Below are 23,292 nucleotides of genomic sequence, written 5' to 3'. Positions count from 1 at the left end.
TCAAACACAGCCAGACGAATCGCAATGCTTGTGTTGACTTGGCTCTCGCAAGCCACACGTCCTTGGAATACCGAGGCAGGGACACACTCGATCTAGTAACCGTTCAACAACAGTAAAGCAGCAGTGCATGTTCTGAACCCATTAACGATCCTACCCCTAGTTCATTGACAGGATAACACTTCTGGGATCGTCCTCAACAAACACTACTAGTGGGGTTTTGCACATCGGGCATTTGCGAAAGTGGGAAAACCATGGTCATCCTTTCACTATATCAATACGAGGCCAGATAACGACCGAGGCCGATTATGTGCATTTAAAAAGGCGGGAAACCTCCGAGCAGCGGAAATGAAATTCCTCTCCCCTTCCCTCACCTCTCCCTTTTCTTACTGTAAATCGACTAGTCATTTGAGTTCTTTATTAGTGAGAGGATCATGTATGTTTAGGATCAACTTGTAGGTATTTTCGATAAATTATAATAACAAATTAATAACAGGATTTTACTAACAATAGCTTTTTCTCAATCCCGTCCTCATTTTCCTTCTCTTTGCAGAGTAATTACATTATCTTCCTCATAATTCGTGCTCTGTACACTACAGTAACAGCTCGTTCCTCGTAAACAATAACAGTAATATAACAAATATCTTGTTTATTAAGAACATTTTTTGTATTCAGTGTTATGTTTTACATTATGTTATTTTCTTGAACTTCAATAGAAAAATTAAATACAAACAGGGACCAATCTTAAATACAAAATGAGAAACTACCCATAAAGAATCTGTATACTACTACGTTTCCGTCATTTTTCCGATTCGTTCCTGACATACCTTTTCTAAACAATCCAGTATCTTTTTCAGAGTACTGAGTTTGTCGTACGATATATACATTTCACTAGACTAATTGGTACTACTAACTCTCTCTCTCTCTCTCTCTCTCTCTCCCTCTCCCCCCCCCCCCTTTCTCTCTCTCTCTCTCTCTCTCTCTCTCTCTGTCTGTCTCGCACGCGCGCACACACACACACACACACACACACACACACACACACACACACACACACAAAACACTCACACACACACTGAGATAGTGCACAATGACACATGCAGTGACTACTGAGATACAAAGACCTGTGACAAACGGTTCCTACTACTAATCTATACACATATACTCTAGAAATGCACCCACTCTCTTACTAACACTATCACCAATGTGAGTAGTATGATTATGGACTGGCTCTGATCCTGTTCCCACAGATGAACCATTTGTTATCGTGGTGGGAAAGACCAACTTTCAGCTGCGATACAGGATGTGTCACGTGGTTATGTGATCCATAGACTACTTGACTCACGAATTACGGAGGTTGAGGTGTGAGGTGGGGCACTACCAACATCATTGAGCAATCCTTGTAATCATCAATCTTTAAGGCTATTATGACCACATGATGCACATCCTTAGCCTGTATTTGGATGACACATGTCCGTATGGTATGGAGTACGTTTTTTTTTTTTTTTTCTAAGTCACACATACTTTGTAATGTGTAAGCCATTCGCCTCGTTCATCAGGGCGATAATAATCTTGTTGTTGTAATAACATTAGGATTATCAGCTGCATATTAGGAAGTGTCGAATGCATTGGGCTGGTACCACATTACTTCAAATGGATCACAACTTTTCGCAAAGTAGATGTAACTGCCTGTATCCATATAAAGTAACTTTGGATCAGCGAAGTTTGGTTTCGCAAAGTCATAGTGGAAGTTGTAAATGTGGCGTTTGCTAAGGTGCATTGTACACATACTTGCTTAGTCAGGTTTTATGAACGCTACCGAAACCTTAGCCATCTCCAGAGTGACTGCTCTTCGATTCAAAATTAAAATTTAAAATTTGGGCTGGCGTGTTAATTTCTTGCGCCATAATGCCCATTCTAACGGAAAATTAAATGTATATCAAAGCGCTTTCTCAAATCTCCTAAAATTTTCCAAAAAACTGAGTTGTATACTGACTTTTTAAAAATTATTTTCAGAATCACACATTCAGACGGCCCTCTTTTCGCTATTGACTTCTATATAATCCTTCAGCCAGCGTTAGTGAAGGAGGTAATGGGCCCACCTTGATAATGTGCCATAGGAACTAGGAGGCACTCGAAAATCACATCAATGATAAGGGGCAGCACTCCTGGTGATGAGTATTCTTAAACATAAAGAACTTGTATGCATTGGTGGGCATTTCCACACATACCAGTTCCTAGGTAGGGCAGTCAATTTGATGCTGTGCAAAATACTCGCTAATAGCAAACACGTTGAGGCATTTATGGCGGAAATATCATGTCCCTTTAATTTTTATCGGTTGTGCGGAAATTAGGTGGGTATGCTTTAGATCCAGACAAACAGTTGTGACCAAAAGATAAAATAACATAGAGAGCCAATACCAAGACCAGGGAGAAGAAAATTGAAGAAGCCTGCACCACATTTTCAGAAGTGAAATCAATGAGGTGTGGTATGTGACAATACATAAGAAAATCATGAAATTGCTGCTGTTAACGTTTATTAATAATATTATTTCTGAGTGCAGTGCACTAATACTCCAGATCATGAAATTGCTGCTGTTAACGTTTATTAATAACATTATTTCTGAGTGCAGTGCACTAATACTCCAGATACACTGTCTGTTGAGAGTGTTAGTAGCTTTCATATAAATATTGTAACACGGGATGGTCACTAGTGGAACATTTAGAAGTAAAAGATACTGTCTGTAAAATTTAGTTTAGGACACATCTTCGTGTAATTTGGTACACGTTTTTCTACAGAAAACTTTCAAAGAGTAACAGTAATTTCAGGGACGAACGTTCTACATTTCACATTCAAAGCAAAAATTGTGTTTCACTGAGCAGGGAGCACCGCCTCACAAAACAGGTATATTACTCGTACGATCTAAGGCACACAGGCGGTTGTATACGCACAAATCAGATTACTCGGCTTATGTGTAGTTACGTATAGAGAAAAATTGTAGAAAGTTATGTAGTAAATCGCCCCCTTACATTTTTCGTAGTTTATTTATAATATATGTACGTAATTGCATCAAAACACTTGAAGACTTGCCCAGTATCTAATATGCGTTATCCGAATTTACTACGGAATTTTAGATTTTATGATGAAAAGTGCGTTAAATACGTAAGAGAGCAGTTAAATTAGGGGGAAAGTAAACATTAAGCTTTGCTACAGGTCTGGGTCACCACAATCAAAATTTAAAGGGGAAGGGGGTGGCATCCGATATCGCATTTTAGCTCCATGAGTAGTCTTCTGCATTTGATTTCTAAGTTTCAGTATCAGATCTGATTAATTTACGCCTTGTATATTATACCTTGTCTACGGAATTACCAGAAGTTATAATTTAAAATATGTAACTACTGTTGTATGTTCAAAGTTTGGAAAATTCTTGTCCACATACAAAGTCGTGACAAGATTGACTCACAGAGTAGTTTGTGCTTTATACTTTGCTTATAAAGGGTTCATATTATAATTTGAAGTTAAAATTTAAAACAAAAAACTATCAGTTCACTGGGAGTTATTGACCTTACTTCCCATAATCCATACTTTCTAATGTGAAAGCAAACTTCATTTAGTTTCCGGACAGCAACAAAAACGGTTATTGGGGTACTGCCTATAGCAACTGTCAAAAAAAAAAAAAAAAAAAAAAAGAATCGTACGAAAAAGACATAATCGACCATATTTTCTTTTCCAACCAGCAACTAAGTTTTCCATCACAAAAAAAGCTTGCCATCTTATGCTCCTGGCATTTCGGAAATGCAGCTAAGTATAATGCAGACCTTTATCAGTTTATCTGTCATCACAAAACTCTTGGAATATCATATGCATAGAAGAATGTGTATAAAACAAAGCTTCATTACACAAGTAAACAAATAGTTCACTGTACACAAAACACAGCAGAATTACAGAACACAATATATAAGAATAATTATACCTTTTTCTAGACATGTGCGTACATTTATATTGTGAGCACATCGCGCGTACGATTCCGAAAAGAAACTCAGCAATTATGTGGCTTACAAAACCATACACGAACTCTCTATCTTTAAAAAGAACTATGGAATGACTTCCTACAACATGGCAACTAACAGTATGGCATGACACTGCAGGGAACGCTGAATAACATGACACACTCTCCCGATGTATTCTTGTAAGGTGTCAGGCAAATCCAACACCTTCCATGAAAACCCTGATATGATAAGCAAATCCAGTAGTATGTCACATAGCTCCGAATGAATCGTGACATTAAATTAATCAAAGTAATACGAGTAACGAGTGAGCAGATGGAATACCACAGACTAACACAAGAATACCTAAATACATGTCATACCTTCCCACCGTGTGACAGACGCAGTTCCAAGGGGAGAAACGAGAACAGAAGCCGAGAGCAGAACCGTGTTAGCTGGCCGCGGTGGCCAAGCGGTTAAAGGCGCTACAGTCTGGAACCGCGCGGCCGCTACGGTCGCAGGTTCAAATCCTGCCTCGGGCATGGATGTGTGTGATGTCCTTAGGTTAGTTGGGTTTAAGTAGTTCTAAGTTCTAGCGGACTGATGACCTTAGAAGTTAAACCCATAGTGTTCAGAGCCATTTGAACCATTTAGCCAGAACCGTGTTAAGCTAGAAGGCCCTACGATAAGGGACGGACACCCACGTCGCCAGCTAACCACCAGGACCACCCACCCAGCCCATGTTAAAAGCTAAAAAGCTAGAGCCCTCCAGAAGAACAGTATAGACCTTACGATAACACTAAAAGGGCCACACCAGCCGCAAGTTTTAGTGTGAGACTTTTTCGCGTCTCTGTTATGTTGCAAACCTAAAAACCATTGCCCCACCACGAAAAGTAACCACCAGGACCACCCTCCAGCCCATGTTAAAAGCTAGAGCCCTCCAGAAGAACAGTATAGATCTTACGCCAACACTAAAAGGGCCACACCAGCTGCAAGTTTTAGCGTGAGACTTTTTCGCGTCTCTGTTACGTTGCAAACGTTAAAAACATTGCCCACCACGAAACGTATAACGTTCCTCATTGGATGGACAGAATTTTTGTAGGCGGACCTTAAGGTTAACATTGAGACCCTGACTGGTCAGATGAAAACACAGCCAGATAGTTTTTTTTTAAACCAACTTCGGTAAATTGTAGTAAGGAGAAGTTAGGAGAAAGTTGCTTCGGAGACGGCGAGCTGGATGGAGCTGCGCCGGCCGTCGCCCCCTGACGAACACCGACAAGGTAATTAACGCACGCGATGCCGCATTTTTGAGCGCATAAGGCTTCACTCAGAACTGCAGAAGTCTCATCTGTTACATCCCCTTTTTACGTAATACTAGTGTCGATCGTCAATTGAAGCTCATGGTATTCACATTTGCTACGTAAGTTAAAATCTGAAACGTGATGATTTTTCTGTTATATAATTATTGAGAAGCCACATCAGCTACTGTAATTTACGACAAGTTAGATAAGTAATTAAAGATAATTGAGGGTCACTGTAGACCATTTTGATAGTTTTCTCTTTTGTGAAACTTAATTTAAACCTAGATTATAGATGTGATATGGCATAGGTCACCCTTCGATCCATTGTAGAACTTGGAAACCCATTCAGGGAATATTCTTTCACATTTTTGTTGAATGCAGTTGGTTTTTATCATCCTGTATTAAAACATTTCCTTTTATCAATAGTGCAATTTATAAACAATGTTTTGTGAGTAGAATAAAATTTCCAATGGTAAACTTAACTGCTTTTTCGACGTTATTTTACCAGCTAACTAAAAATAGGAAAGCCTTGAACCCCTTCCACTAAATTTAGTTGGTACTAAGACTCTTTTACAGGGTGTGCAGTGGAGCTGAAGCTGAAATCATTAAGTATTTGGTTATATCATCGCTAGTCTCACTGAACTCTTCTGAACTCTACATGTCATGTGTGGTCTGGCGTCTCCTTACCAGCAACAGGTCCCAGGTTCAAACCAGTCAATTCCCTAAAAAGCACGCTCAGAGCGTCGTTATGTGAAAGTGGTAGAGAGACACGACTTAGAACAAACAGAAACCACGCAGAATGTTAGATTCTCTCTTTGGTTGCGACTCACTCTTAGAGAACAGGAATAAACCGTGAAATGCACCTATAAAAGAGAAAACAATTTCAGATAAGTACTGTCTGCATGCTTAAATTTTTTGGACATTATATGAATGAATAAATGAATTATCACTTAACTTGAATAATTATCCAAAATACATGTTATTCATTAAAGGATATTAAGATACGCAAAATGAGGTTTAATGATAGTTGTAAACACGTCTGCATGAAACTACTCATCAGGAAGTTAATTAAAAAGATAAAGGTTAAATCTTTGCCTACATACTTGGCAGATAGCTAGAGCCTTGGTTTTATTAACATTTGCGATATTTTCTCTTCAGTGAAGACCGTTATCAAATACATTGTGGCGTTTTATTTCCCTGAGAGACCAGAGGACCCAGTAGTGGTGAAGGCAGTAATGTTGACGCTTATTGTCCATTATTAATTATCGAGATAATTAACCAGTAATGTTACATGATCTGCTGTTTTAATTGCAGTGGATGCTTTAAGTATATTAGAAATGCTTCAGATTTTTCCTTGCTGTTACACATAATATAATCTTTTCTGAGAATTCAACTTCTCTTGTTTCACATCACCTTGGAACGAGAGCATTGTCAGAGAGGGCATATAAAATAATAATAATAAATAAATAATTTTCTTTTGATCACCTGTCACACTTTCGACCATGACATGGCCTTATATTCCAGTAAATTATTGCATACTGCCCTTCTGTGTTCAACAAAAACCCCATTACTTAGTTTGAAGGAGTGTACCCGGGCAAGAGAAGAATCCATATTCGTTGTGAGGGAGACATCTAATTACGACTACTGTCATTGGAAAGTGAAACTTAGAATTTTCCTTTTATTGGCTCCTAGTTCCCTGCATGTAGTTTTGCTTACTGTACATTTATATGTGGAGAAAATTTTCAGTTCACGTCATGGAACAAATTAAAATATGCTGCAGTTTGCTAAGTGATGGTAGTTCGCAAGTAGAGCTGTATGAGCAAGAGGTGCTCTTAGATTATCTACAGGTCTTGGAAGTCATTACATGTCATTGGTTAACTTAAATCTTAACGCTGTAGTGTTTAAAATAGTTATCCTTGTATGTAGGAAAGAATTAAAATTCTTATTTTTTTCCAAAAAAGAATCTGACTGGCAGGAATCCATAACAGTAGCACTGGTTAGTCAAGTTATGCAATGTTGAGTAAGCTAAAACTCTTACCACCGACGTGGAAACTGTGTACGTCATACAGAAGGAGACTAAGAAAGAATTATTAAATATATTACAGCAGTGTATCGAAGATTTCTACTTCGGTTTATAGTTCCCTGCCTCTTCTGCAGCTCTAGCATACCGCACTACTTCTCTAGTCAGTTGCGGTAGTAGTCGTGTGTTATTCAACACGCCCTTCTTTAAACTCGCAATATACATAGTGTGCCAATCACTTACAGCTTTGTTCCCTGTTTCCCACTGCTTAATCTCTTCTACTTTGTCATCCTCCCTTCGAATGTCTTCCTCATCAGCATTGCCTAATGTTGTATTGATAATCCGACCTCAAGCATCGATCCAACCCCTCTTCTTTCGCGTATGTTGAATAACCCCAAGTACCTGGTTTATCTCACTCCTTAATTTCTCGTACACTCCATGTATTCTCTCAAATACCCAGCACTCCTTTGAGTATCCTGTGCCTTCTGTTCCCTGACAGAATTTATGGAATGCTTCTTCCAATCTTCTCACCTCGTTACGCATTTTCCATGCCTTGAATACTATCTGTATCGCCTAGCGATGATTGGCAACCACTACGTCATCTTGCTTGGAGACCAGCACGCCTCCTTGCAGGTGGTGGTTTTGTAACGCTTCCACCCGAACGAAGAACAGTAGTCCCGCTATGAACATCATCTCGCCTTCTCTGCGTCTCACCTATCGGCAGGAATACATATTACTTTCCTCCCCATTAAATTAATTGTTGCTTCGCAACTGCTTATACTAATTACACTAATTCTGTATCTAACCATAAAAATAATAAATGCCTATCTCCTAGGCCTTAATCCATACGGGTTCCTCGTTACCGTTTCATTCACAACCTCTTGTGTATCTTACGAAGCCTTTCTCCTCACTCTTACTTTCTGGTGTGCATCTCCTATCCCTGGAATAACTTCCAGACTCCCTTGTATGTCCAACTGTCGTTCTCATCGGCAACTGAATTTTGACATTTACTGACGACATGGTCTGTACAACTTGGTATGGACCCTGATATTTTGCAAAAACTTCTTTGTCTTACCCTTTGGCGTATACGAAGTTGATAGCATCACCCACTGACCAACCTTCTATTACGGCATTCTTGCCATACAGCCCACTGCTTCTTCCTGTTCCTCTAGTACTCTTGTATTTGTCTTCCGTACTATATTCCAAACTTCCCTAATCACTGTGGCAAATTCCTTAACAGACTATCCACTCTTGCCTTTCCTCGTTTTCAGTATATCGAATGGTGGTGGCATTTTACGACCATAAACTACTTCCGTATTTGTATGCTGTTTTGAGCTTTACGCAGAGACGACATACTTTAAATGGATGTTCCAGTTGCTGTGACGTATCTCAACGCAGTATCCAAGTGGCTTTCCGATTGTCCTATGCACTCTTTCAGTTCTTCTGTTGCCTTGTGGATAGCGAGGACTCGACCTTAACTTCTTCACGTTCAGTCACCTACAAAGTTTCTTGAATTGATCTCACATGAAATCCGTTTCCTAGTCTGTTACTATAGTTTCAGGTTCTCTAAACGCTAGTATCCTATAATACACTAGTGCTTGTTCCACTGCTGCTGCCTTTTGGTTTGACATCGTGACCGTTTCTACGTATCTTGAAAAATTATCTGCAGATGTTTCATTGAATGGACCCAAAACAGCAATCCCCAGAAATTGAAATGGTGCCAAGCTTCAGGTAACCTCTTTCTTATTCGACGCAAATCCGATTTCTGTGCACACTGTATAAAATTACTCGCATACTGGTTTTTGTCCGTCTGCCTATTCTTCCACCAGTACCTTTCTGATACTCTTCTGTTGGTAGATCTGCAACCTGCATGACCCACTAATACTTCGTCATGAGCTTCCTATAGCACTCTATTCCTTTGCTTCGCTGATTTGCTACTCATGATCCGAACTTGGTTTCTCTGCATAGCAATCCATCCTGGATACAAAACTGTGACTATTTAAAATACTACTTACATTCGTCATCCGCTCTTTGTGCAATTCGTCATTACTTATGCTCATTATCCCCAATATGTAATACTGCTACTTTTCTACGTAGGCCATCCGCATTTCCATCCTTCTTCCCAGGTTTATATGAAATCGAATTCACTCAGTCTTACTGCCTATCGCGTCAACCTACTAGATGGATCCTGTAACCCAAGAACCATTTTAATACCGATTGATCTGTTATTTTTCCCGTATAGGTAACATCTGAAATATTCGATTCGATAAATAAGGCTTAACATTTCTATATCCCTTGTGCAATAATTTCTTTCTGCAGAATTTACTTGGCTTGACGCTTAAGCTACATGATGTTCTACGCCTTCTACCTCTTGTGACAACACACTGACTCAATGTTAAAGCTTCTTTCACCTGTTTAAGGGCATACTCCTTTACAGATTCTGGGACAGGAAATTCAAGTGTAGGTCTATTTAATATTGGTCTGTCTTCACCCCATCTTTACTTTGAAATGACCTACTGTATGTATGCCACCTCTTCCATCACAAAATTACACTTTTCCGTACTCAGTGTTAGGAATACCTTCGCCGTCTAACACCTTATTCTTCCCTAATCCTCTCTTTCTAAAACTAATACTTCCTCTTACCTTACCCACATCACCTACACGCTGACGCCACTGCCTCATTAGCCCGCATCTCGTGGTCGTGCGGTAGCGTTCTCGCTTCCCACGCCCGGGTTCCCGGGTTCGATTCCCGGCGGGGTGAGGGATTTTCTCTGCCTCGTGATGTCTGGGTGTTGTGTGATGTCCTTAGGTTAGTTAGGTTTAGTAGTTCTAAGTTCTAGGGGAGTGATGACCATAGATGTTAAGTCCCATAGTGCTCAGAGCCATTTGCACCATTTTTGCACTGCCTCATTCAGCTACCCCTGAAACATCTTGTACCAGCTGCAAACCCTGTCCATTTACCCCGAATTTCATCTGACAAATCCATCTCCTCTCGCTCTATAGCTAACCACACTGCTATGTGCAAATCCATCGGGCCTCTGTCAGTACACCTCTTGATATTTGCGCATGAAACCTCTTTGAAAAGCTTCTAGCGGCCTCTGCATTACTACTTGCAAAATAATTTCATTGGCTGCAACATCCTGTCATCCTGTCTCAATTCATAGGTACATCCGTTAATTTTTCTTATCCTATCCGCATATTGTTCCACAGCTTCCGTATTTCTCTTAGTTACTACCCCATTGTTCCCTGTAGTGTCTGGGACTATTTCATTTCTTATATCTCTGGATTAACCCTTCTTAAAATTCTTCGAATGTTGTAGCTTCCTTAAGAGCTTATGTATACCCTACATAAGTTTTAGCTTCCCCTTTTAGTCTTAATTTTGCAACATTCAATAGTTCCTTATCACACCAACCTTTCGTCTCAGTCAGATTTCCAAGGTGTCCTGCAAAGGCCTTCGCAACCTTGGTTGCCTTACCAGAAAGAGGAGTAATTAAAATTGCAACTGACAAATCTACACACTATTGTGACAACTGCCATTCTAGCAACCCACCCAGTTCTATATTATCGACTGTTAATTGTGCTACCTTTCTAACAATATGCGTACTGCTTCTGGCTCTGATACACCTTGCATCTCTGTTTCTGTCGAAGCTTTGTTCTTGAAAACACTCATTTTCAGAACTAACACTCACAAGAGAAGGAAACGGAAATATAGGCTTCCGTGCCCATTGTCATAGTCAATAATTTTTTTCTGGGTTTGTGACTGCATTACCAATACGTAAAACTACAGACGTTTCGGTAACTCTTGAAAGTGACCTTCTTCAGGGTGTTTTTGTTTACATTAGCTTAATTCTTACGTCTAATCATGAGCCATCTCGACTTTTGATGTTGTCTAGCCATATGCCCCCAACGTTTACTAGTATACAATTTTACCGAAAATTATTCTGTACAGAGCATTGAGTGGTCCTCAGAGTCACACTGTGCATAATCAACACATACTACCAACCATGACTTCCTACTTCTGGAACTAGAGAAATCCATTGGTTCTCTATTCACAATAAAATCTATTTTACAAAATGCACGACCATGAAATGTTTTCTCCATGACCAAAACACAAGCAAAATTTTTATACTCACCATACTGTAGGTTGTAGGTCCAAATGTTGCTCTAAGAAGGTGGCGTCAATGATCTGAAACCAGTATTAGATGACCACCAGATTTTCACCCATGGAGAGTGAAATGAGACATCAGCGCTGTAGTAGATTTGTTTAACTAACTTCTTTAGTCTGGCCCTCGGCCTTAGAACTTCAGGAAAAGCTTGGTGGAGGCCTGCAGTTTCCACTCATGTGAAACAATAGATGTCCAGCATCACTGACAGCCCAAAGAGAGGGGCCAAGTGCAATGTCAGTCAAATGCCTCAGTCAGCAAAGTCTCTGGCTGTGACCCTGATGACAGCATGGCAGCCCAGCTGACAGATCTGTGGAGGTGGCCGTGACCTCCCCCGGCAAGCAGATGGCTCTCTGGTCCAGTGGCAGCTCCTCTTGAGACTCAGGGCAGGCTGCCCCACCCTGTGGTTGAACAGCAATCCTCTTCCTCTGGCTGTCACAGTCTCGTGATGTAGGCTGTGATACTAAGACAAGAACACTTTAGTTCATAAATGGTTGATCACTTATACACTCTAGACTATGTTCATTTAGGGCCTAAGCCACATACTGTAAACATATCCATGATGGCTAGTGAGGAAAGGCTTCTGTCCTACCGTTACCATATTCCAGCATTGGCTGTTACTGTACCGTGCCCGCCCAGCTCTGCTTCGCAGTGCCTGTGGGTTGTGTTTTGCTTCACAATGCGTGAAACTCTTCCATGTCTGCAGCTGGCTTTGTTGTAACTCACTTTGGCGTACTCTATGACTGAAAACAGTCGGCACACTACAAAATTTGGTAACCAGAACGAAAAATTCTCCTATCGTAGCCCAAAAAGATGAATATTTCCTGGAAAGAGATAGGAATGTACGAGAAGGAAACTACTTTTCCGACTTATCTGGCATCTCCAAAGACATTTAAATCAAAACACCTTGACATATTCACCCTTTGTTATGAGTTACATGCATGGTTGTAAGAATAAACAGACACCAATTTATGTGATTTTAGGGAGAGGGGTGTACAATACAAAGTATTTTAGAGTAGGAGCGCATCTACAAACATCAAAAAAAGTCTTGCACCACATCAGTTCCGAGAGTTCCGGAACCTGTACAGAAAATTGGAACAGAGATTAACATAAACATCCTTTCCGCCCTTTTCATTGCTCATGAAAACCACACATTGCATGTTGTACCACCATACAGCGAGACATTCAGAGGTGTTGGTCCAGATTGCTGTAGACACCAGTACCTCTCATACCTAGTAGCACGTCCTCTTGCTTGATGCATGCCCGTATTCGTCGTAGCATACTATCCACAAGTCCACCAAGGCCAGTTGGTCCCGATTGTCCCACCACTTGGTCCCACGATTCGGCATAGATCCCTCAGAGTGAGCCGCAAGGGGTAACCTTGTCCCAGTTCGCGCGGCTCCCACCCCCCCCCCCTCCCCCCCCCCCCCTCGGAGATTCGAGTGCTTCCTTGGGCATGGGTGTGTTTGTTGTCCTTATTTTAAATTAGGTTAAGTTAGATTAAGCAGTGTGTAAGCTTAGGGACCGATGATCTCAGCAGTTTGGTCCCATAGTACTTGCCACAAATTTCCAAATTTTTTCAGAGTGGTTGGTGGGTCACGTCGTCCATAAACAGCCCATTTCAATCTACCCCAGACATGTTCGATAGGGTTCATGTCTGGATAACATGATGGCCACTCTAGTCGAGTGATGTCGCTATCCTAAAGGAAGTCAGTCAAAAGATGTGCACCATGGAGGGGGGGGGGGGGCGAATTGTCGTCCATGTAGACGAATGACTGGCAAATATGCTGCCGATATGGTTGCACTATCGGTCGGAGGATGGCATTCATGTATCGTACAGCCGTTCGGCGCCTTCCATGACCACCAGCGGCGTACGTCAGCCCCACATAATGCCACCCCAAAACAGCAGGGAACCTCCATCTTGCTGCACTCGCTGGTCAGTGTGTATAAGGCGTTCAGCCTGACCGGGTTGCCTTTCAAACAGGTCTCCACGATTTTATGGTTTAAGGCATGGTGTCGTAGTTGCAAAGATGGACCTCGCCATGGACGTCGAGAGTGAAGTTGCGCAACATGCAGCCTGTTGCACACAGTTTGGGTCATAACACGACGTCCTGTGGCTGCACGAAAAGCTTTATTCAACATGGTGGTGTTGCTGTCGGGGTTACTCCCAGCCATGACCTTTCAAAGGGACTGTGCCTGTGACATAATATCCACAGTCAACGACTATCTTCAGGATTTCTGATAACTGTGATTTGCAGTAGTAGCCCTTGGGCAGCCTGAGCGAGACATGTCATCGACAGTTCCTGTGTCTCTGTATCTCCCCCATGTCTGAACAACATCGCTTTGGTTCACTCCGAGACTCCCAGACACTTCCCTTGTTGTGAGCCCTTCCTACCACAAAGTATCAATGAGGACGCTATCGAACCGAGGATTTGACCGTCTAGGCGTGGTTGAACTACAGACAACACGAGCCGTGTACCTCCTTCCTGGTGGAATGACTGGAACTGATCGGCTATCGGACCTCCTCCTTCTAATAAGCGCTGGTCTTGCAAGGTTGGTTACATCTTTGGGTGGGTTTAGAGACAGCTCTGACCATTCAAAGGGACTGTGTCTGTGACACAATATCCACAGTCAACGACTATCTTCAGGATTTCTGATAACTGTGATGTTGCAAAACTTTTTTTTGATTTGTGTATAATAGAAAGTGTCCCACAATGGAGGCGCATGCATTCTAATCTTATGACACATTGTGTCATATTGTATGACTTGCCAAAAGCCGTGTTGGATGACATGGTGGCAAGTTTATGTTATATGATACGACACCTCATATCAAGTTACTTCACTTGGCACGGTACATTATACTACAGATTTGGACTCTAACAATAACATGTAAAAACGCGCAAATATACCAAGACGCTATGATTTAAATGTCTTCGAAGCTACCAAATACTTAGGAGCGGTAGTTACGTTCTTTTAACCCTTAACTCAGCCCAGGACATACTTGCCCTTTTTGTGCTATGATAGGAGTATTTTTCATTCTGAGTTACATACTTGGTTAACTAAACAAGATGTTTTCCCAGCAGATACAGTTGGTCCTGGCACACCCTGTAGGTCGCACCTCTTTGGCGAACACTGTGGTGGTTAATCAAATTGCTAAAAGTGTTGTGTTTAGGAATCTAGCGCACTTGGTTCGTTAGACAAACAGTCAAACAACTCATATTAATTAGTCTTATTACAACTAGACAAATACAAGCACTTATCTTTGATTACACAGATGTGTCACAATCAAAGGGCGACATAAAACATCAAATGAAATGCTGTGACTGCTGATCTCTAACTGAGCTACGTGGAGATTGTAATGAAGCGGCTACGATGCATCAGCTAACGAAGTAGCTAACGTTGATGGTGCTATCGTAATGGGCTGTCACAAGTCGGGCATGACGCTTATGTCGTCTTCATTGGGGGCCGCTGCTGTCGCACTGTGGTCCAGAAAGGAGGTCAGTCAGTTTGCGATTGGTTGATCTCTTCTCACAGCCTTCTCTTTCCTTTCGTTCCCGACTGGCTTGCTGGCGCTGACTTTACGCCGTAACAAAGAGTACATCCTCCTCATTTTTCTTCTTCTTCTCCTTCACCATTTCAGCCTCCTGTAATAAACCCATCCAGTTCCGTTACTTGTGCGTTGAGACTTCCGTTGACTGTTCAGTTTTTCCCTCAACATAGAATCACATCGCTAGATTATGTCATTCAACTGTTCCACCTTAGATTCATACATTTCGCCTTCTGTAGCAGCTGCCTTGTTAATGCTATCCAGTTCCGTTATGTCTATGTTAATTGTTTTTATTTAGCTATCAACGTTTAAACCAATGATTGGCCAGTGTACCGTCCACTCGAAAGAAGTCTGCATGTGTGCACATTTGCCCATAGTCTATAATAAACTGACACTATTACAAATTTGTACACTTTCTTTTAAATAGAAACTTTTAGATGTTTCGTCTGCATCGTCTGTCATTCAATATTCTCGTTTTATCAGTGACCATTTAGGCCTACTGCATGTCCAGGATATGGTAATAAATTCACTGAATGTCATGTTGTTTGCTACATGCTGTTGATAAACATTTTTTTAAAATTCATACTGCCTTGTTTGTAAGTGATAGTAAGTTTTGCATTATCCCTTACCAACTGCTTCAGAATCCTGCAGCATGTCTGACTCAAATAAAACAGGTCAACCTTATTATGGCGGCCAAATCAAAAACGTTTCCGTATTTGATCCTGGTTTTCCACTGCAGCGTCATCAGATGTGAATACATTGTTAGGAATTACTTCTTGAGGCGGCTTGGTATCACTGCCTTTGCTGAATGTCTGGTAGGTTACTCCATCAATGAAGAGCAGAATCTCCCACAATAGCTTGCGGTTGGTTCTGATATAATGTTTTCGAAAAAATAGGGTGAGGCAGCTAACACAGGCCACCCCAAATACATACGGAATAAATGAATATATAAGATCCGGTTTTGCTCAAGTTATAGCGGACAATATGGTGAATTTCATGACATTTGCGTGTAATTTTTATCGCTTATAGTCACCGAACAACGGCATCGAATTTGTTTTTTTCCAATGGAACTATAAACTTGTTATGTGGCTTTTGAAAGATGCTTCTAAGAGAACTTCAACAACCTAACGGGTATAGGACTTTCGGAGTTGATCAAGTACTTACAAGATACCAGCGCCGCAAACGACTGTCACATAGCCAGGAGAAGAGGTTCCACAACCATCTGCCTCATTATACGAAATATAAGCAAACATGTGACTCACGTATGACGGTTGTGTTTACAAGTGTGCTTGAAGCCCATCAGTCTGTGTTCTGTTGTTGAAGCTTTTGTATCCCGCCTGGAAGGCGTCTACTAAACAAGTATTATGCGAATATTACACTCCATCGGATTTCATCCTCCTTACATTTCACTGCATCTACCACTTCATTGCAATGGGTTCTAAAATAGGTTACTGTTCTCCGAATGTTATATATGGAAAGTGGTATGGCATAGCCTTGCAAAATTTTTTAAAGGAAGAAGCATCATTTACAAACCATGGACAAACCAGTCTTCGCAATATGCGCTAATTGGTAGATAAAAACCCAGTCTAACTTACAAAAGTGGATAAAAACAACGCTCTCGGTCTATGAACGTCCGGTGCGTGTTCTTCAAAACCTGCATCATTGATTCCTGCTTCATTGATGGGACTCTGTATTCACCCAAGCATTTTGTTCACTTTTGTTTCCAGCCTCCAAATTCTGACGTATGAATGAAATTTCCGTCACACAGTGATTCGAACTCCGCTATCCTCACTGTCGCGAGGAGGCGCCTTAAGCATTTCCGTATCTGATTACGTCTCAGTCGTTAGAGTATCTGCGTACGCCTGATCTGTTAGGGTATCTAAGTACCGTTCCAGGCCTCACTAATTGTCTAAATCACTCAGCATCCTGAGCTGATGCATTTTTTGCGGCATCAATTTTACGGGGACCTATCAAAAATTTCCTGTTTACAGCAGGAGTATTATTCTGTTTTAGAAGATTCTGTTTCCTATGATTATACTTTCCATCGTTGACGGAATCACGGGAACGTAGTCACGTGGTAAGCTGAGAGAAAGAAAGAACAATCCGCACATTGAAATTATTGATCCTCATTTTTTAATATAAAATGATCAATTTTGAAGCTACTAGCATGAAAAGACGATAGTAGCCTCGAAATCGCTGATGTTGCAATGAAAGGAATGAACATTAATTCACGTGTATTTGGGGCAAATAGACTTTTACTCACAGTCTTGATTAATTTTTCTCTCTTCCCTTCGGTTTTCGTTCTCCATCTTATCCTTCCGTTTCTGCTGTATTCTCCGCTGACGATGAGGAGAAGATTGCCAATTTTTGGTTTCCCAGTTTCCTCCCGACAATTTTTACAGACGACATCTCAGAACTAGGCGTGCGTGATTGCTCACTTGAGCCACTGATTTCCAGCACTTCGTAGAAGCTCCTAGGTGGATTTCTTTCCCTGGACCACAGTTTCCAGTCACGTTATTACACTCATGATCTGAACTCAGTTTCGTCTACAGCCGTTACACGAGAAACACAAAAAATCTTCCGACGAATCAGTATGATTACTGTAAGATCAAATTCTCATTCCACAATGTATTTTTACTGTATTATGGGTCTTTGCCATCCAGCTGTAGGCACTTCTTGCCTGAAAGCTTACTAGCCACATGGCAGACACGTAGCTGCTGCTGTGTCGACAAGGGAGCCAGATAATATAGACTTAACAGCCAATGGAATAAATGAAACTACAGTGACTATTTGGTTAATACCGTTTAACTTAGGTGGTGCGTATGTTAAAAAAATGTGTGTGAAATCTTATGGGACTTAACTGCTAAAGTCATCAGTCCCTAAGCTTACACACTACTTAACCTAAATTATCCTAAGGACAAACACACACACCCATGCCCGAGGGAGGACTCGAACCTCCGCCAGGACCAGCCGCACAGTCCATGACTGTAGCGCCCATGACCGCTCGGCTAATCCCGCGCAGCGGTGCGTATGTTAGTTTCGATCCTAGCGAAGAAGCCTTTCTTGTATGAATGCCAAGAGGAACAACGCAAGCTTACAGTGTAAAATTACGGCAATAGGAGTAGTACTTGCAAATGCCACAGTGCTGAGATTATCTCATCGTTTGATTAACAATGAAGGTGGGAAATGTTGGTCTTTTTAACAAATTTATTGCTCGATATGAAGAAACTTATTGAAGAAACTTATTAACATCTGATCTTTTTTACCGCTTCTTATTCCCTACTCTAAGGGATGACAGTGGTCCTTCTGAGGCATTGCGGTAGAGTCTTTTTTGCATCCAGTTATGTAAAGTTTATTTTGTTTTTGATCTTCATTGTTACTTTGTTTACAGGCGAAGTCATGGGAACGCGGTTCTCATACCTCCCCCTTTGTTTAATGGGGATAAGTCTAGTAGTCACCTTATACCCAGATAAAACTTTTAAAAATCCTGAAGAGGCTGCTGGTGTTGCCACGTAATTTTACTATATTCATTGCGGCCATCTATTCTAGGAACTTCGCTTCATTCAAATAGGCGGTAAAGTCCTGACACTACTGCACAGTCTTAAAGTCCCTACGCCCTGCTGCAATCGCTAGTCAGCGCCGTTTTTTCGTCAGGTCCAGTTAAAATAGGAAAACTTAAGGAATAAGTGAGCACCTTTTTAGCACTAAAGCTTCATGATAGAAGCATAGTTGATTATTTTCAGTATAGTGTAAACCACTCCGTCTAGTAGGTATTCCTTGTTCTCCTAAGGAAAGTTGCTTTACAGCTTTCAGTCCTTTTAAGGCACTGTATGTCATTAAATGGCATGGGGAATCAGTATTTCCAAAACTGTATACATTAACATGATCTCGTTCTTCCATTTTAGCAACAACTTGATATACTTCAGACACTAAAATCAAATTGTCGAGTCCTAAATAAATAAAAGAAATAAAATTAATAAGCATTCAGCTTCGCAAAAATTATGTAGCAGTCTCTAGTACAGTTAAATGGTTAAATTTAGCAATGAATCTGTCACAAACAGGTTTAAAATCACCGAATAAACAGCAAAATGAATATTTAAACAATGAAGACATAATCAACAAAATTCCAAATTTTAGGTGACATTTTTGTACCATGCCCAAAGAGGCACCAAAATGAAAATAAGTTTTTCTAACAGAATTAGATATGCTCTGTTGAATGGTGTTAATGAATGCAATGTGGTAGGTGTCTATTTTGAGGTACGTGACTTTAAACACGGTTGTATTTTAATACATTCATGTTTTTTAGCAAATTTACAGGATGGTAGCACAGTAATTAAACACACAAGCCAGGCCAAAATTTGTGATACACTAAACACCCAGTCAGACAGCAGTTTGGCAAAAGACCAGGTCCATAGCGCACTTTCTCCACTACGTATGTCTCGTTAAACTATGGGGCAAATTTCTCGCGACATGATTGTTGCCCACTTTTAACTGAGTTTACGCAAAATGTATTTCTGTTTGAACTCTACTTGCAACATTTGTGTGTAGAGCACACAAAGCTGTACCACTATACCCAGAAGCCAGAGTCTAGCTCTTTTACATTAGGAACAGTGGAATGCCAAACTTGACGATTTCCTCACGGATTTTCGGTCTCTGTAAAAGTGGTCTTCACGAAAATGGCTCTAGCACCTAACCAAGTTACAGGTGAGCCTAAAACTTTGCATAAGTTCATGCAAGGCGCTGAGGTACATGCTGTACAAATTTCATCAAAATTGAAGATGGTCGAGCTGGGACACTTGACATGGAATGACCCTGCTTTAAGATGACGCGTACTATACAGGGTGTTACAAAAAGGTACAGCCAAACTTTCAGGAAACATTCCTCACACACAAATAAAGAAAAGATGTTATGTGGACATGTGTCCGGAAACGCTTAATTTCCATGTTAGAGCTCATTTTAGTTCCGTCACTATGTACTGTACTTCCTCGATTCACCGCCAGTTGGCCCAATTGAAGGAAGGTAATGTTGACTTCGGTGCTTGTGTTGACATGCGACTCATTGCTCTACAGTACTAGCATCAAGCATATCAGTACGTAGCATCAACAGGTTAGTGTTCATCACGAACGTGGTTTTGCAGTCAGTGCAATGTTTACAAATGCGGAGTTGGCAGATGCCCATTTGATGTATGGATTAGCACGGGGCAATAGCCGTGGCGCGGTACGTTTGTATCGAGACAGATTTCCAGGACGATGGTGTCCCGACAGGAAGACGTTCGAAGCAATTGATCGGCGTCTTAGGGAGCACGGAACATTCCAGCCTATGACTCGCGACTGGGGAAGACCTAGAACGACGAGGACACCTGCAATGGACGAGGCAGTTCTTCGTGCAGTTGACGATAACCCTAATGTCAGCGTCAGAGAAGTTACTGCTGTAAAAGGTAACGTTGACCACGTCACTGTATGGAGAGTGCTACGGGAGAACCAGTTGTTTCTGTACCATGTACAGCGTGTCCAGGCACTATCAGCAGCTAATAGGCCTCCTCGGGTACACTTCTGCGAATGGTTCATCCAACAATGTGTCAATCCTCATTTCAGTGCAAATGTTCTCTTTACGGATGAGGCTTCATTCCAACGTGATCAAATTGTAAATTTTCACAATCAACATGTGTGGGCTGACGAGAATCCGCACGCAATTGTGCAATCACGTCATCAACACAGATTTTCTGTGACCGTTTGGTCAGGCATTGTTGGTGATGTCTTGATTGGGCCCCATGTTCTTCCACCTACGCTCAGTGGAGCACGTTAGCATGATTTATTACGGGATACTCTACCTGTGCTCCTAGAACATGTGCCTTTACAAGTACGACACAACATGTGGTTCATGCACGATGGGGCTCATGCACATTTCAGTCGAAGTGTTCGTACGCTTCTCAACAGCAGATTCGGCGACCGATGGATTGGTAGAGGCGGACCAATTCTATGGCCTCCACGCTCTCCTGACCTCAACCCTCTTGACTTTCATTTATGGGGGCATTTGAAAGCTCTTGTCTACGCAACCCCAGTACCAAATGTAGAGGCTCTTCGTGCTCATTGTGGACGGCTGTGACACAATACGCCATTCTCCAGGGCTGCATCAGTGCATCAGGGATTCCATGCGACAGAGGGTGGATGCATGTATCCTCGCTAACGGCGGACATTTTGAACATTTCCTGCAACATGGTGTTTGAAGTCACGCTGGTACGTTCTGTTGCTGTGTGTTTCCATTCTATGATTAATGTGATTTGAAGAGAAGTAAAAAAATGAGCTCTAACATGGAAAGTAAGCGTTTCTGGACACATGTCCACATAACATATTTTCTTTCTTTGTGTATGAGGAATGTTTCCTGAAAGTTTGGCCGTACCTTTTTGTAACCCCCTGTATAGACCAAACATAACACATGTAGATTAAATTTTTATCAGTCAGAGGTCTATTTTTATGTCTGTGCATCGTCACCAATTTTATCCCCATGAATCCATTGATTCTAGGTTATTTAATTTATCAGGGAACTATGCTCATAATAACGATGTAATTTCCTGATTTCTGCCTTAGGAGTCACTGCGGTTGTTTCCCACGGTACCAGTCGCACCGGTGTTCGCGTCGGAAGACATCCCACTGAGCGACGGGCGGTACGTGGCGCCCCGCGGCAGCGTCGTCTTCGTCTTCCTGAACCTGCTGCACCGCCAGCCAGCGCTCTTCCCCGACCCCGACAAGTTCGACCAGCGTCGCTTCCTGGAGGGCGGCGTCGCTGGTGCACTTTTCCCCTACAGCTACCTGCCGTTCGGCGCTGGGTCGCGCCTCTGTGTGGGTGCACGCTTCGCCATGCTGGTGATGAAGACGACGCTGGCTATGGTGATGCGGCAGTTCCGCATCGTCGCCAGCTGCACTCGGGAGGAGCTGGAGGAGATCGCAGTCTTCATCACGGGCAAGCCTGTCCGCGGCATCAGGATCACGTGCATCCCACGTTCAGCTCCCACGATGAAGAATTGAACTTAGCAGAGTGAACTAAAACAGAAGTTCAACCAGCGAGATTCGCTGTGATCCTAAGTTCATTATCCACTTTTTGACTTCAGTATACATGTACACAGACGACAGTGAAACACATTCAGCCCGATGAATTGTTTTCATATTGGCTTCGACTTTCACCATCGTACAGCCGTCTGTAATAATGACAGACAGGATTGTTTAATCACATGGAGTGTAGAATTAATTCAAGTTTCACACATTATTCAATATATAAATACGTATAGCGAGTTAGCACTGATAAATGTGAACTACACTGCCTCATACAGACATGACAACACATACACTCGTAAATGACAAGCTGTTTTATTTGGCATGTCACTGAAATACATGCGAGTGTGTACTCTTTTGGAATAGTAATAAATACAACTGTTCAATTTATTATGTACTTATAAATCCAACATTAGTTCATACCGATGAATCAGTTGCACAAAGTTTATGCTGAAAAAGTTGGGAAATCTGTAGGAAATTAGTGATATCGACTTCTGCTAGTTTGAGCAGTCCATGACATGATCAGATAAAAACTCATCTGCTATTTAACTTTTAACTGTCATGTCTTACAGATCTAAAATAAATATTCACGATAGTCTGTGTGATCCCTCTGACAAAAAAAAAAAAAAAAAAAAAAAAAAAAAAAAAAAAATCGAGTAAACAATGTGCCTATTACTTTCAAGCGAGTTCATAATATTTTTTCGTGATGTTGCATATTTACAGTGCATTGTCAGCAGAATAATTTATTGCTTCTCAGCATATAACATTATCGAGATAATTTAAGAAGCAATATTGTCTGCGCTGTTCATTCTTCACTAGAAGAAGCGTTTTACAACATATAGTCAGAAAAATTTGATGCATAAGGAACTGATTGCACGATAATCTATTTGTTTTCACGTATTGCGCAGAAAAAAACTAGGTCTTAATACATTTGCAAACGACTTCTGTGTTAATTTTATACATTATAATGGCCATATAGGAGGAAAACCGTGGAAGCCCTGGCAATCAGTGGTTTACTACTGACCACGATGGCGGATATGATTGTCGAAAACTCGAGAATTTTATGTGAACTGACGCGGTTTGAAAACCGAGAAGATTTTATTCAGACATGCCGTCGCGGAATACTCCGAGACACACATACTTTATAATGTAGGCCATGTTATTATGAATTAAACTTACCATCATTTACATAAGAAGAAAAAAGTCTCTGAGCACTATGGGACTTAAC

The 23,292-nt window shown here is 41.3% G+C and overlaps 1 protein-coding gene across 1 annotated transcript in view; it reads left to right on the top strand.

The window, feature by feature from the left end:
- The window catches only part of LOC124606152 (probable cytochrome P450 4s3), a 173,375-nt gene extending 151,335 nt beyond the window's left edge, over window positions 1-22,040 (top strand). The window contains exon 3 of the mRNA XM_047138116.1: window positions 21,603-22,040. Within this exon, the coding sequence (XP_046994072.1) occupies window positions 21,603-22,040 (438 nt within the window). The remainder of the gene's footprint in view (window positions 1-21,602) is intronic.
- The last annotated feature ends 1,252 nt before the right edge of the window (window positions 22,041-23,292 follow it).

This window comes from Schistocerca americana, chromosome 3 (assembly GCF_021461395.2).
Source record: "Schistocerca americana isolate TAMUIC-IGC-003095 chromosome 3, iqSchAmer2.1, whole genome shotgun sequence".
Taxonomy (NCBI): domain Eukaryota; kingdom Metazoa; phylum Arthropoda; class Insecta; order Orthoptera; family Acrididae; genus Schistocerca; species Schistocerca americana.
The sequence above is the reverse complement of the archived record's forward strand: the minus strand, read 5'-3'. Positions and strand labels throughout refer to the sequence as shown.